The sequence below is a fragment of the Ovis canadensis genome, chromosome 1 (assembly GCF_042477335.2).
Source record: "Ovis canadensis isolate MfBH-ARS-UI-01 breed Bighorn chromosome 1, ARS-UI_OviCan_v2, whole genome shotgun sequence".
Lineage (NCBI taxonomy): Eukaryota > Metazoa > Chordata > Mammalia > Artiodactyla > Bovidae > Ovis > Ovis canadensis.
The window spans coordinates 233730869-233743376 of NC_091245.1; the positions used below are offsets into that span (position 1 = coordinate 233730869).

The following is a 12508-nucleotide window of genomic DNA, read 5'->3' on the forward strand; positions in this document are numbered from 1 at the left end:
TTGGGAAGAGGAGGCTCAGAGAGCCATAAACATGCTTTGATTTTTTAATAAGGGAGTCAACAATAAAAAAAAAAAATCAAGAGAATTCACTCACAAAATCTGGACTTAGGACTGCTCTTGAAAGACTGTAGCCCTGGCAAGTTGGGGCTTGCCTTTCAGCATTCCCCTGCTGATGGTCCTGGGCCACCTGGGAGAGTAACAGCAGTCACAGGGTGAGGGGAAAAGGGGAGTGGGGGCAGGAGCCGGGAAGTAAGGGCATGTCTAGGACAGGACTGTCCAGAAGAGGAGGAGGGGGCCTTAGGTGAGCTGAGGCTACAACTCCCAGCGCATGCTCCATTGTCCCATTGTCCCAAATAGGACTGCACTTATAAAACACAAATTCAGAGATTAAATTATTATTAAGAATTTCAAGACAGCATTAAGCCTGAAAGGTTTGTATGGGGACCTATGATACCACATTCACGTGGCTGGCCCTGCCTATTCACAGTGAGCTACTGAAAAACTACCATATACCCTGTACAACAAAGTGGAGGCCGTAAGTCTCATTTAATGCTAATTTACATAAATTCTTAATGAGTTTATTCAAAATATAACTTTACCACTAGGCCTTGGTTAATATACTCACAAAAAAGACACACACACACACACACACACACTCTCTACTTTCAGATCTTATGAAAACAAGGGAACCTTGTCAAAACCCTATATTTTGTTTAGTAAACATTATTTAAGAAATTATGGATGTCTGATATGTAAAAAATATTTCCCCTTCATTCAAAACTAAAATTGAAAATATTTGCAACTAAAAGGGATAGACTTTAGTTGTTGGTAAAATTTAGGTATGTAAAACACATCATTATCATTTGTTGGACATTTGAGGTATTAGAATATCTAACCATGTTAATTATTAGTTATGTAATTTATGCTGTTTTAAAAATACATTTATTTAGTAGGAAAAATTCCATACATAGCTAGATTATATTCTTATATAATTTATCTCAGTCATTCATTATGGAGAATAGCCAAATCATTCTATCTAAAAATAAGCTGTGATGACCATGAAGAAATCTATAAGAGTTAGAAACATAGTGTTGTCCTTTTAGGAGGAAATAACCAACATCTACAGTTTCAAATCCATTAAATGATGATGAATACCATAATGACAGACCTTCATTTGTAGTTCTTCTTGTTCTTTCTTATACTTTTGGATTATTTCTTGGTGTTTTTCCTTTTCAATATTAAGTTCCAGTTTAGCTTCTTCCTTAAAGAGAAGAGCTTGCTCCTGAAATTCAACCAAATGTTGGGCTCTTTCCTTGGTAATTTCAGCTTCAATCTAGAAAATAGCATTTAACATACATATTATCATAAATAAATTTAACACCATATTATCATAAGTAAATTAAACCTATTTTTAGACTCATTTTTTTCTCCCAGGTTTGTTGATATAATTGACATACAGTACTATATAAGTTTAAGGTGTACAGTATAAAGATTTCACTTACATATATCCTGAAGTTATTATCACAAAAGTTTACAGAACATCCATCATCTCATATAGATACAAAATTAAAGAAATAGAACTTTTCCTTGTGATGAGAACTCTTAGGGTCTAATCATTTAAAAATTCTAATTCTAACATGAATTTTTAAATTCTAATGTTAAAAAAAATCTGATTCAGAACTTGGACCAGAGAAGCTGACCTTGGGTCAAATATCTCCAGATCTTCTAAGACTTTTAAGACCTGTAAAATGAGTAGAAAAGGTAGGACAATATAAGTTTTCAGAAATGCTAAAAGCTTAGTCTTCTGTACATTTATAGTGTAAACTCTGTCCTTTGCCAGCAACCCTATAAGGAAAAAAAAAAGAAGAAAAGATTTTGAGGCTCTCACACTAAGTTCTGTTGAAAACTCTGAGTGGATACAAGGTATAAATGCTGATTTTTAAAAAATGAGCCTTTCTTGATGGAGACCACAGACAGCTTTGGAGTCATAGATTATCATTTTAATGAGATTGAGGCCAGAAGGATGATTGAAGGAAAACATAGTCAGTGATGCTTGTATCCAGATTTCTACTCAGAACCACAGTGTTGGAAGGGACCTTAAAAATCCCCTAGTTCATTTTCTCAAGCTTCCATGAATTGTGGAAGGATAAACAAAGGCTTTGGACTCAGAGTTTAAATCCTGGCTCTAAATCCTGGCTCTGCCACTTTAGCTGTGTGATCTTAAATTGTGACTGTAACCTCTCCTGGTAGGGTTATAACTGATTCCCTTGAGGGTTGTTATGAGGATTAAATGAGACGAAACATCTGTGTAAAGCTCTTGCAGGAGCAGGAATTCAACAGTCAGTGGAGATTACTTCTACACTCTGACTTCAATCTCTACCATGGACTCTGCACCAAATGATTATCTGCTCTATGCATTGACACCACCAGAAACCATAACTCACTCCTTCCCCAGCAGGCACTTCCATTTTCAGACAGCACTAAGCATTAGGAAGCTTTTCCTTTAGTTGAGCCAACATCTCTCTCCCTGTGGTTTTTAGTCATTGGTTTTGGCTCTGCCTACTTGAGCAAGAGAGAACAAATCCATGAGTACTGGAGTCATTTACGCCTGGGAGTTTATCTAGTGGATTACAGAAGGGATCCCAGTGACAGGTTGGCTCTAGATTTACATTGTGCCATTATAAATCATTTAGATTATAAATTCTAAAACCAAGTAAAAGCAGATAACTTGGGAGAAAAACTGTCAAACCTGACTTACTGTGACTGTGGTTCTCAAGCCAGTAAGAGGAGAGAGGCCAACTCGAATTTCTCCAGGGAACACTAAAGCTGGGAAACACAAAGCTCACTAAGGAACTTTGCAGGAAGCCCTTTAAATTACATAAAATGCAGATAGAAGACCAGCCTCAGTATAGGGTCAGTGGGGCTTATTGCACTGGTCATTTGCCTCAAGGCAAAGCACTTATGCTTATACTCACTGCACCGGAGTTGTTTTGGCTCTTTCAAAATAAGTTTCTAGATTGTTTGGAGGAAAGAATACCGATAATCATTTAGGCACATGACAGAATTGTTCAGATAAGTTGTTATCAGATTGTGAAAAGCAAGGAAAGCCTCAGGGCACTTAGGAAAAAGGCAGATGTTCTTCTGAATTTCAGTTACTTTTGTTCTTGCCTCCTGGTAACCATCTAGATACATCATAGGTGTCTCAAACAAACTGTGTGTACCAGAGATCTTGATACAATCCCCCTACCGGTTCCTTCCTCAGTGCTCCCTATCTCAGGATGTGCGCCACTGCCCGTGGAGTTATTCAAGTCAGTAACTGGAGGAATTGCCTTTCACACTTCTCTCTCCTTTACCCTCCACACCTAATCCACCATCAAGCCCTGCTCATTTTGCCTCCAAAAGATACACTGAATCTATTGATTTCTCTGTACTTCTTACTATCACCACCCTAGTTGTGGTCACCACCACCTCCTGACTTGCCTCCTTATTTCTACTCCTGCCTCTCTCCAACCCCTGATACACAACAGAGTGTTCTTCACAAACTGTACATTGAATTCTTTTATTCCCTCTTGATGGCTTTTCACTGCATTATAAAATCCAAACTCCCAATCCAAACTCTTCTACTAGAACACCACCAGCCCCTATGACACCTTTGCAAGAATCAACAAAGCATACCTTCCTTAGATAAACACAGCCTTGGGCAGGGCACAGGACATGGTGAGCAGAGCTCAGGCCTGGTTTCAGCTCCCTTCTCTCCCCTGGCCTATGCTATTATTATTCATGGCACAAGCAGGATACCATGTATGGCAGCCCTGGACTTCTCCAACCTGACTTTCAAACTGTATTTCCCATTTGACTACTGTGCTCTAGCCATGCTGGAATAGATAAGAACACGTGAAAAGAGGAAATCAAACACAAAACATTCATAAAACTTTGAGTTAACAGTCCACAAGATACTTTGACACTATTTTAAAAAAGAATAAATAAACATTTTTTTGAGAAGCTAAAGAAAATTTGTGCTCAGTTACTAAAATGTCAAGTGTTCAAAAAATTTTGCTTGTGTAGTTAATTGGTAGAGCCAAATAGTTATTTTAGGATAGAAAGACATCTTTCAAAATATGGACTCAAGAGAAGAAGAATGTGCACAAATGAGGTGGGACAGGACAAACTGTAAATTAGGTGACAGAAGGACTTCAGAGGAACTTTTTAAAACAGAAGTTCTTTAAATTATGAGGAAAAGGTCATTTAGCAAATCAGCAGAGTCCCTTGAAGATGAAACAAAGGATGCATTCAGGGAAGGAAAGAGGGTGGCTGACTGGTTGAATGAGTAGAATGTTCTGTTCTACCTGAGCCAGGAAGAAAGGGCTCTTTGCCTCTGAACTATTCCTTGGAATAAACTAGTATAGGTAAGGAGAGAGGGAAAAAGAAAGGAACAGACAGAGGGTGGGAAAGAAAACGCACTACAGATAGAAAGGAGAAGAGTGATACACTGATTTGATTTTTTAATTTGTACAACCTGAGAAAGAGAAGCAAAGGGATGAACTTCAGGTGGAACTTCTAAATATTTAAGGACACTGCAATGGCAAGTCAAAAGCCATCTGAATGTGTTGACTCTGTAGCACAGAGAGATGACACTACCGGTTCCTTCAAGACCTGAAGAGTCTGAACAAAACGATGAGCCCACCAACAATGACTTGCTTAAGCTGGTATATTGTCATTGAGAAGATGAATTCATGTGAAATTGTCATGTTTATGTTTCCTACATGTTGATAACAGCTATTTGTTTACAAAAATCTTAGATGGCAGGACTTATGTTTATGAAAAATACATAAATTAGGTGATGGTGCATACATAAAATATGAACTGCTTTCAATTCAGTTCAGTTCAGTCGCTCAGTCATGTCCAACTCTTTGCGACCCCATGAATCGCAGCACGCCAGGCCTCCCTGTCCACCACCAACTCCCGGAGTTCACCCAAACTCATGTCCATCGAGTCGGTAATGCCATCCAGCCATCTCATCCTCTGTCATCCCCTTCTCCTCCTGCCCTCAATCCCTCCCAGCATCAGGGTCTTTTCCAGTGAGTCAGCTCTTCGAATGAGGTGGCCAAAGTATTGGAGTTTCAGCTTTAGCATCAGTCTTTCCAATGAACACCCAGGACTGATCTCCTTATATAATAGTAATTCTGATAATCTGAGGAAATTTTAATTTTAAAAAAGCATGAATAAAAATATGAGCTTACGAGTTAGAGAAAGTAAAATCAACTGTTGTCTGTGTACACATTCCAGCTTTTAGTTCATGCGTATCTTCCTCTAGCTCAACTGTCTCATTCCTGAAGGGCTTCTGAAGACTTCAAAGCATTCTGAGTATATTGTTCTTTAAAATCCTTTTTGTACTTGTGCTGAAACGCATAAGTTAGTGTTTTATAATATTTGTTTCTAATACTTATGTGCAAAATGCTGTCTTTTCACTGTTTCCCAAGTGAGATCTTTCTGGTTGATTCTGATATCATTTTCTGTTTGTAGGGAAAGAGCAAATTAGCCAAGACGGTGGTGGTAAGGCTCTCTCACCATGTCCTTTCACTCTTGCCCCATGTTTTGTAAATAATGATTATATAACAGTTGAGCTCACTTATAGCACTGCGCATGCATGTCACAAGGTACTCACTTGGCCACTGGCTACCTTTGTTCTGTAAGCATATATAAGCTCCACCTGAAAAAGCCCTTGCAGTTACATTTTGGCTGCGTTATGGCGGTGAGGCTGTGTTATGGCTGTGATGGCTGGGTCAACCGCAAGAGGAGAGAATACAGCGTATCTGCTGCTAGTGCTGCTGTGCCAGTCAGGAGAAAATAAATGTGTTTGCAATTCCTACGACTCCATGAGTTTTCTTCTGGCTTCCCTGCTTGTGCCTTGCCTAGCATGGGTTCAATGAACACTATGTATAGTGAGATACAGTGAGACAGTGTTCATGGAGGCAGACACCATGTTACAACACAATCACTTATTATTTGATGATCCCTTTAAAACCAAGAAAATTTCAGATGTCAAGTAGAAATCAGACCACTTGTTTATATTTGATGTACATTTATCATTAAACAAAATATTAATATACCTCCTGCAAATGATTATGAGTGGGTGAAAATTGCTCAGTCATATTGGACTCTTTGCAACCCCATGGACTGTAGCCCACCAGGCTTCTCTGTCCATGGAATTTTCCAGGCAAGAATACTGAAGTGCATTGCCATTCCCTTCTCCAGGGGATCTTCCTGACCCAGGGATTGAACCCAGGTTTCTGGCATTGCAGACAGATTCTTTACTATCTGAGCCACCAGGGAAGCCCAAAAATGATTCTACTATTTTCTAAAAGTTAGAAACAAATTGTAATTGAAAACTAGTATTTCAGATTATTTCTAAATTAACCACTGAATAACTATGTTATAAAAGTAGATGACTATTCAAACACTAGACTTTGTAATTAAAAATGCAAATGTTAAGGAATCAGACTAAGTATTGAAGTCCTGCCAAGAACTGAGGAAAACTGAGGACAGAAGAAGAGAATGTTCACTGAGTACCTCATACAAGCTAGGTTGTATGGTACAGGGCTCTTTTCCTCTACTAACTCATTTAATTCTTACAACAATTCTGAAAGAACGTATAGTACTTATTGTTCCCACTGTATAGAGTAAGAAATAGGCTCAGAGAAATTTAGTGCCTTCACCAAGATCTTAGAGCTACCATGAGGCAGGGCAGGCTGTGCACTCAGATGTCTCTGGTGGGCTCCATAGCTCAGTGTGGTGAGTTTTCCCGGGCACCTTGCTTCCCCACACATTTACATGGCGCAGTGGTTAAGGGAATGGAGTTGGTATTGATTTAGTTCAAAATATTGGGAGATCTTTTAATTCCATTGTGGTTAGAGAAAATTCTTCGTATGGCTTGAATTCTTTTTTTGTTGTTGTTCAGTCGTTCAGTTATGTCTGACTCTTTGTGACCCCATGGACTGCAGCATGTCAGGCTTCCCTGTCCTTCACTGTCTCTCGGAGTTTATTCAAAGTCATGTCCAGTGAATTCTTTTAAATTTTTTAAGACCTTTATTCCCAGTATATGATCTACTTTAATAAATGTCCCATGCACACATGAGGAGAATGCATATTCTGCTGTTAAATGAAGAATTCTATATGTATCAATTAAGTTGTATCTGTTAATATTTTTAAGAATAAACTATTTTACTATTTTCCATAGTATATATCCTTAATGGTTTTTCTGGGTATTGAGAGAGAGCTATCGACATCTCTGACTCTAAAGATTGGTCTATTTCTCCTTGCAGTTCTATCACTTTTTGCTTAAAGTTCTGTTTCTAGGTGAAAAGATGTTCAGGGTTAAATGTCCTCTTGGTGAACCAACCCCTTTATCGTTACGAAATGACTTTCTTTATCTTTGGTAATATTCTAAATACTCTGATTTCTTTCTCTGAACTCTATTTTGATTATAATGTAGCAACTCTAGCTTCTTTTTCAATCCATTACTTTTGGCCTCTTTGTTAAAATATTTCTTTATATAAAAATACATTTCTTATAGGCAACATATAGTAGAATCTTTCATTTTTATCCAACATGACAATCTGTCTTTTAATGGGGATATTTAGATAAGGGCTTGGCAAACTATGTCCCACAGACTAAACTTCAGCCATGCCCATTCATTTGCATATCATCTGTGGCTGCCTTTAAGCTACAGGGGCAGAGTAGAGTGGTTGCAACAGAGACTGTATGGTCCAGATACCAAAAATATTTAGTAATTGGACCTTTATAGAAAAAGTTTACTGATCTCTGGTTTAGATCATTTATATTTAATTTGATTATTGATGTGACTAGCTTTAAATCTGTCTTGCTATGTGTTTTCTGTTTGACCCATCTCATTGTTTTCCCCTCTTTTTCTGTCTTCTTTTACATTATTTTAAAATTCAATTTTCAAATCTTTGCTAGTTTATTAGCTGTTACTCTTTGTTCTTCTATTTTTGTAGTTGGTTTAGAGTTTACAGAATATATTTTTAACTTTATGCAGTCTATCTTCTACTGATATATCACTTTATATATTGTATAAGAATCTAAATATTCTCACTACCAAAACAACAAAGATAATTGTGTAAAGAATGTGTTAACTAATCTTATTGTGGTAATTATTTTGCTGTATATATATATGTGTATGTGTGTGTGTGAGAGAGAGATCATCATGTTGTACATCATAAACTTACACAGTGTCACATGTCAGTTATATCTCCATAAAGCTGGGGGAAAAGGGGGGCTGTGGTGGTTGGTTGGTGGATATAACTAGAATGAAAGGATCCCTTCCTCCTTTCCTTAGATCTTCTGCCATTGTTCCCTACTCACCAATCCCAATCAAAAGTTAGAGGGTCCAGGAACTATTACTCTCATCCATTCAATTCAGGCTTTGGGGATAGAAAGCAGGGTTTCGAGGGTGCAGAGTGGCTCTAGGGGGGCAAAATGCAAGGAATCTCACTCAACCCATGCAGCAGGTGGAGAAATTCTCAGAGAGAAGGGTAATCTGCCAGGAAGATACCCCAGAAGGATCCACTGTACTTCCCAGCTCATTGTCAGTTTGCTCACCTGTTGCCCTATCTCTTGGCCCTTCTCTTATCTGGGAACTTCAGGGGATATTTGTTATTTTCCTTTTTTTGTAGTGATTCATTCTTCTCCTACTATCAGTCAATATGACTGAGTGGGATTCTGTCTTGCCAGCTGTCATGGTTGGTCCAAGACTGAGTGCATGGTTCAGTTAGAATCTGACAGCCACAGTCAGTCTCTTGCTAAGAATGTAGGAAAGTGATGGGAAACATAGCTGCTCCCTTTTTGCCATCAGGAGGGACAATCCTGAGTCTGAAAAAGAAGCCAATCTGGCAGAAAACCAGCTTGAGAGCCCTGAATCCAGCTGTGCCTGAAGGTAGCTCACCACTGAACCCTGCAGTTAAGACAGCCAATAAATTATATTTTCACTTAAAACAAAGAATCTTACAACAGCATACTTCATCTCTGCCTTCCCAGCTATTGTGGTATTGTTGTCATATATTTTGCTTCTACATGCTATAGATGTCATATTAGATTATTAATTATAAAAATAGCCAATTATAAGGAAATTTAAATGATAAAAATATCATACTTATTCACATTGCTACACTTCTGGTGTTCTGCATTCTTTTGTATAGATCCCTATTTCCATCTGGTATAATTTTCCTTCTGAATAAAGGACTTTTAACATTTCTTAGAGTGTGGGTGTACTGGTGATACATTTTTTTCAGCTTTTTCATTCTGAAAGATCTTTCTTTTACCCTCATGTTTTGAAAAATGTTTTCACTTTGTATAGAATTTCTAAGTTAGCAGCTCCCACTGCTATCCCCTCACCCCTGCCCAACCCTTCTTTCAGTACTTTCAGCCCCGCTATCTTCTTGCTTACATTGTTTATGATTTTTAGAAAATCTGCTCTCATCTTTATCTTTGTTCCTCTATATATGTCTTTTATTCTCTAGTTGCTTTTAAGATTTTTTAATTGACATTTTTGAGCAACTGGATTATAATGTCTCTTGGTGTACTTGAGCTTTATTTATTGAGCTCCTTGAATCTTCTTATTAAACTTTAAGTTTTTAGCGATTATTGCTTCAAGTATTCCTTCTGTCCTCTCTTTCTTGTCCTATGGGGTGTCCAATTGTACATATATTAGGCCACTTGAGATCTCTAGTCTTTCCCATTCTGTTCTTTTCCTCTATTTCTTTGCATTGATCGCTGAAGAAGGCTTTCTTATCTCTTCTTGCTATTCTTTGGAATTCTGCATTTAGATGCTTATATCTTTCCTTTTCTCCTTGGCTTTTCACTTCTCTTCTTTTCACAGCTATTTGTAAGGCTTCCCCAGACAGCCATTTTGCTTTTTTGCATTTCTTTTCCATGGGGATGGTCTTGATCCCTGTCTCCTGTACAATGTCACGAACTTCATTCCATAGTTCATCAGGCACTCTATTTATCAGATCTAGGCCCTTAAATCTATTTCTCACTTCCACTGTATAATCATAAGGGATCTGATTTAGGAGATACCAAGGGAACATTTCATGCAAAGATGGGCTCGATAAAGGACAAAAATGGTATGGACCTAACAGAAGCAGACGATATTAAGAAGAGATGGGAAGGATACACAGAAGAACTGTACAAAATAGATCTTCACGACCTGGATAATCCCAATGGTGTGATCACTCATCTAGAGCCAGATATCCTGGAATGTGAAGTCAAGTGGGCCTTAGAATGCATCATTATGAACAAAGCTAGTGGAGGTGATGGAATTCCAGTTGAACTATTTCAAATCCTGCAAGATGATGCTGTGAAAGTGCTACACTCAATATGCCAACAAATTTGGAAAACTCAGCAGTGGCCACAGAACTGGAAAAGGTCAGTTTTCATTCCAATCCCAAAGAAAGGCAATGCCAAAGAATGCTCAAACTACTGCACAATTGCACTCATCTCACACCTAGTAAAGTAATACTCAAAATTCTCCAAACCAGGCTTCAGCAATACGTGAACTGTGAACTTCCTGATGTTCAAGCTGGTTTTAGAAAAGGCAGAGGAACCAGAGATCAAATTGCCAACATCCACTGGATCATCGAAAAAGCAAGAGAGTTCCAGAAAAGCATCTATTTCTGCTTTATTGACTATGCCAAAGCCTTTGACTGTGTGGATCACAATCAACTGCGGAAAATTCTGAAAGAGATGGGAATACCAGACCACCTGACTTGCCTCTTGAGAAATCTGTATGCAGGCCAGGAAGCAACAGTTAGAACTGGACATGGGACAACAGACTGGTTCCAAATAGGAAAATGAGTATGTCAAGGCTGTATATTGTCACCCTGCTTATTTAACTTCTATGCAGAGTACATCCCGAGAAACACTGGGCTCAAAGAAGCACAAGCTGGAATCAAGATTGCTGGGAGAAATATCAATAACCTCAGGTATGCAGATGACACCACCCTTATGGCAGAGAGTGAAGAGGAACTAAAAAGCCTCTTGATGAAAGTGAAAGAGGAGAGTGAAAAAGTTGGCTTAAAGCTCAACATTCAGAAAACGAAGATCATGGCATCTGTTCCCATCACTTCATGGGAAATAGATGGGGAAACAGTGTCAGACTTTATGTTTTTGGGCTCCAAAATCACTGCAGATGGTGACTGCAGCCATGAAATTAAAAGACGCTTACTCCTTGGAGGAAAAGTTATGACCAACCTAGATAGTATATTCAAAAGCAGAGACATTACTTTGCCGACTAAGGTCGGTCTAGTCAAGGCTATGGTTTTTCCAGTAGTCATGTATGGATATGAGAGTTGGACTGTGAAGAAGGCTGAGTGCCAAAGAATTGATGCTTTTGAACTGTGGTGTTGGAGAAGACTCTTGAGAGTCCCTTGGACTGCAAGGAGATCCAACTAGTCCATTCTGAAGGAGATCAACCCTGGGATTTCTTTGGAAGGAATGATGCTAAAGCTGAAACTCCAATACTTTGGCCACCTCATGCGAAGTGTTGACTCATTGGAAAAGACTCTGATGCTGGGAGGGATTGGGGGCAGGAGGAGAAGGGGATGAGATGGCTGAATGGCATCACTGACTCGATGGTTGTGAGTCTGAGTGAACTCTGGGAGTTGGTGATGGACAGGAGGCCTGGTGTGCTGCGATTCATGGGGTCGCAAAGAGTCGGACACAACTGAGCGACTTAACTGAACTGAACTGAACTGAGGCCACTTGAATTTATTTCACAGCTCAGTGATGCTCTTTGTTTGTTTGTTCTGAGTCTCTTAAAAGAGATAAATCTCATTGTATAGCTTCTATTGCTGTGTCTTCAGATTCATTAAACTTTTCTTCTGGAATGTTTAATTTTCCATTAATCCCATCCAGTGTATTTTTCATGTCAGATATTATAATTTACATCTCTATAAATTCAGGTTAGATCTTTATTATATCTTCTACATCTCTTTTTAACATGGTCAATTTTTCCTCTAGTTTTTGGACATAAAGAATATAGTTGTTATACCTGTTTTAATGTCCTTCTCTGACAATTCTAACATCTGTGCCTTTCTGAGTCAATTTTTATTTGTTGATTTTTCTTCTCACTATGAGTTCTATTTTCCTATTCCCATGCATGGCAATTTTTTCATTGGCTGCATTGTGAATTTTACTTTGTTAAATGCTGGATATTTTTGTATTCTTATAAATAATCTTGAATTCTTTTCTGGGAGCAGTTAAGTTTCTTGGAATCAGCCTGATATTTTTTAAGGTCTTCCTTTCAAAATTTGTTAGGCAGGACCAGCTCAGCATTTAGTCTAGGGCTAATTATTCCCTACAATTCATGCAAGACCCTTCTGAGAACTTTACCCAGTCCCCTGTGAATTGTTGGCTTTCCAGTCTGGCTGGTGAGAACAGACATTATTATTGACATCATGTAAGTATTTGGTACTCTTATCTCTAATCCTTT

General features: G+C 38.4%; 1 protein-coding gene across 2 annotated transcripts in view; it reads right to left on the reverse strand.

Annotated features, from left to right (window-relative positions):
* LEKR1 (leucine, glutamate and lysine rich 1) overlaps positions 1 to 12508 on the reverse strand; it is a 235091-nt gene that overhangs the window by 25433 nt on the left and 197150 nt on the right. For both annotated transcript variants that reach the window (XM_069561843.1, XM_069561835.1), the window contains one exon: positions 1169 to 1333. In XM_069561843.1, the coding sequence (XP_069417944.1) occupies positions 1169 to 1333 (165 nt within the window). The remainder of the gene's footprint in view (positions 1 to 1168; positions 1334 to 12508) is intronic.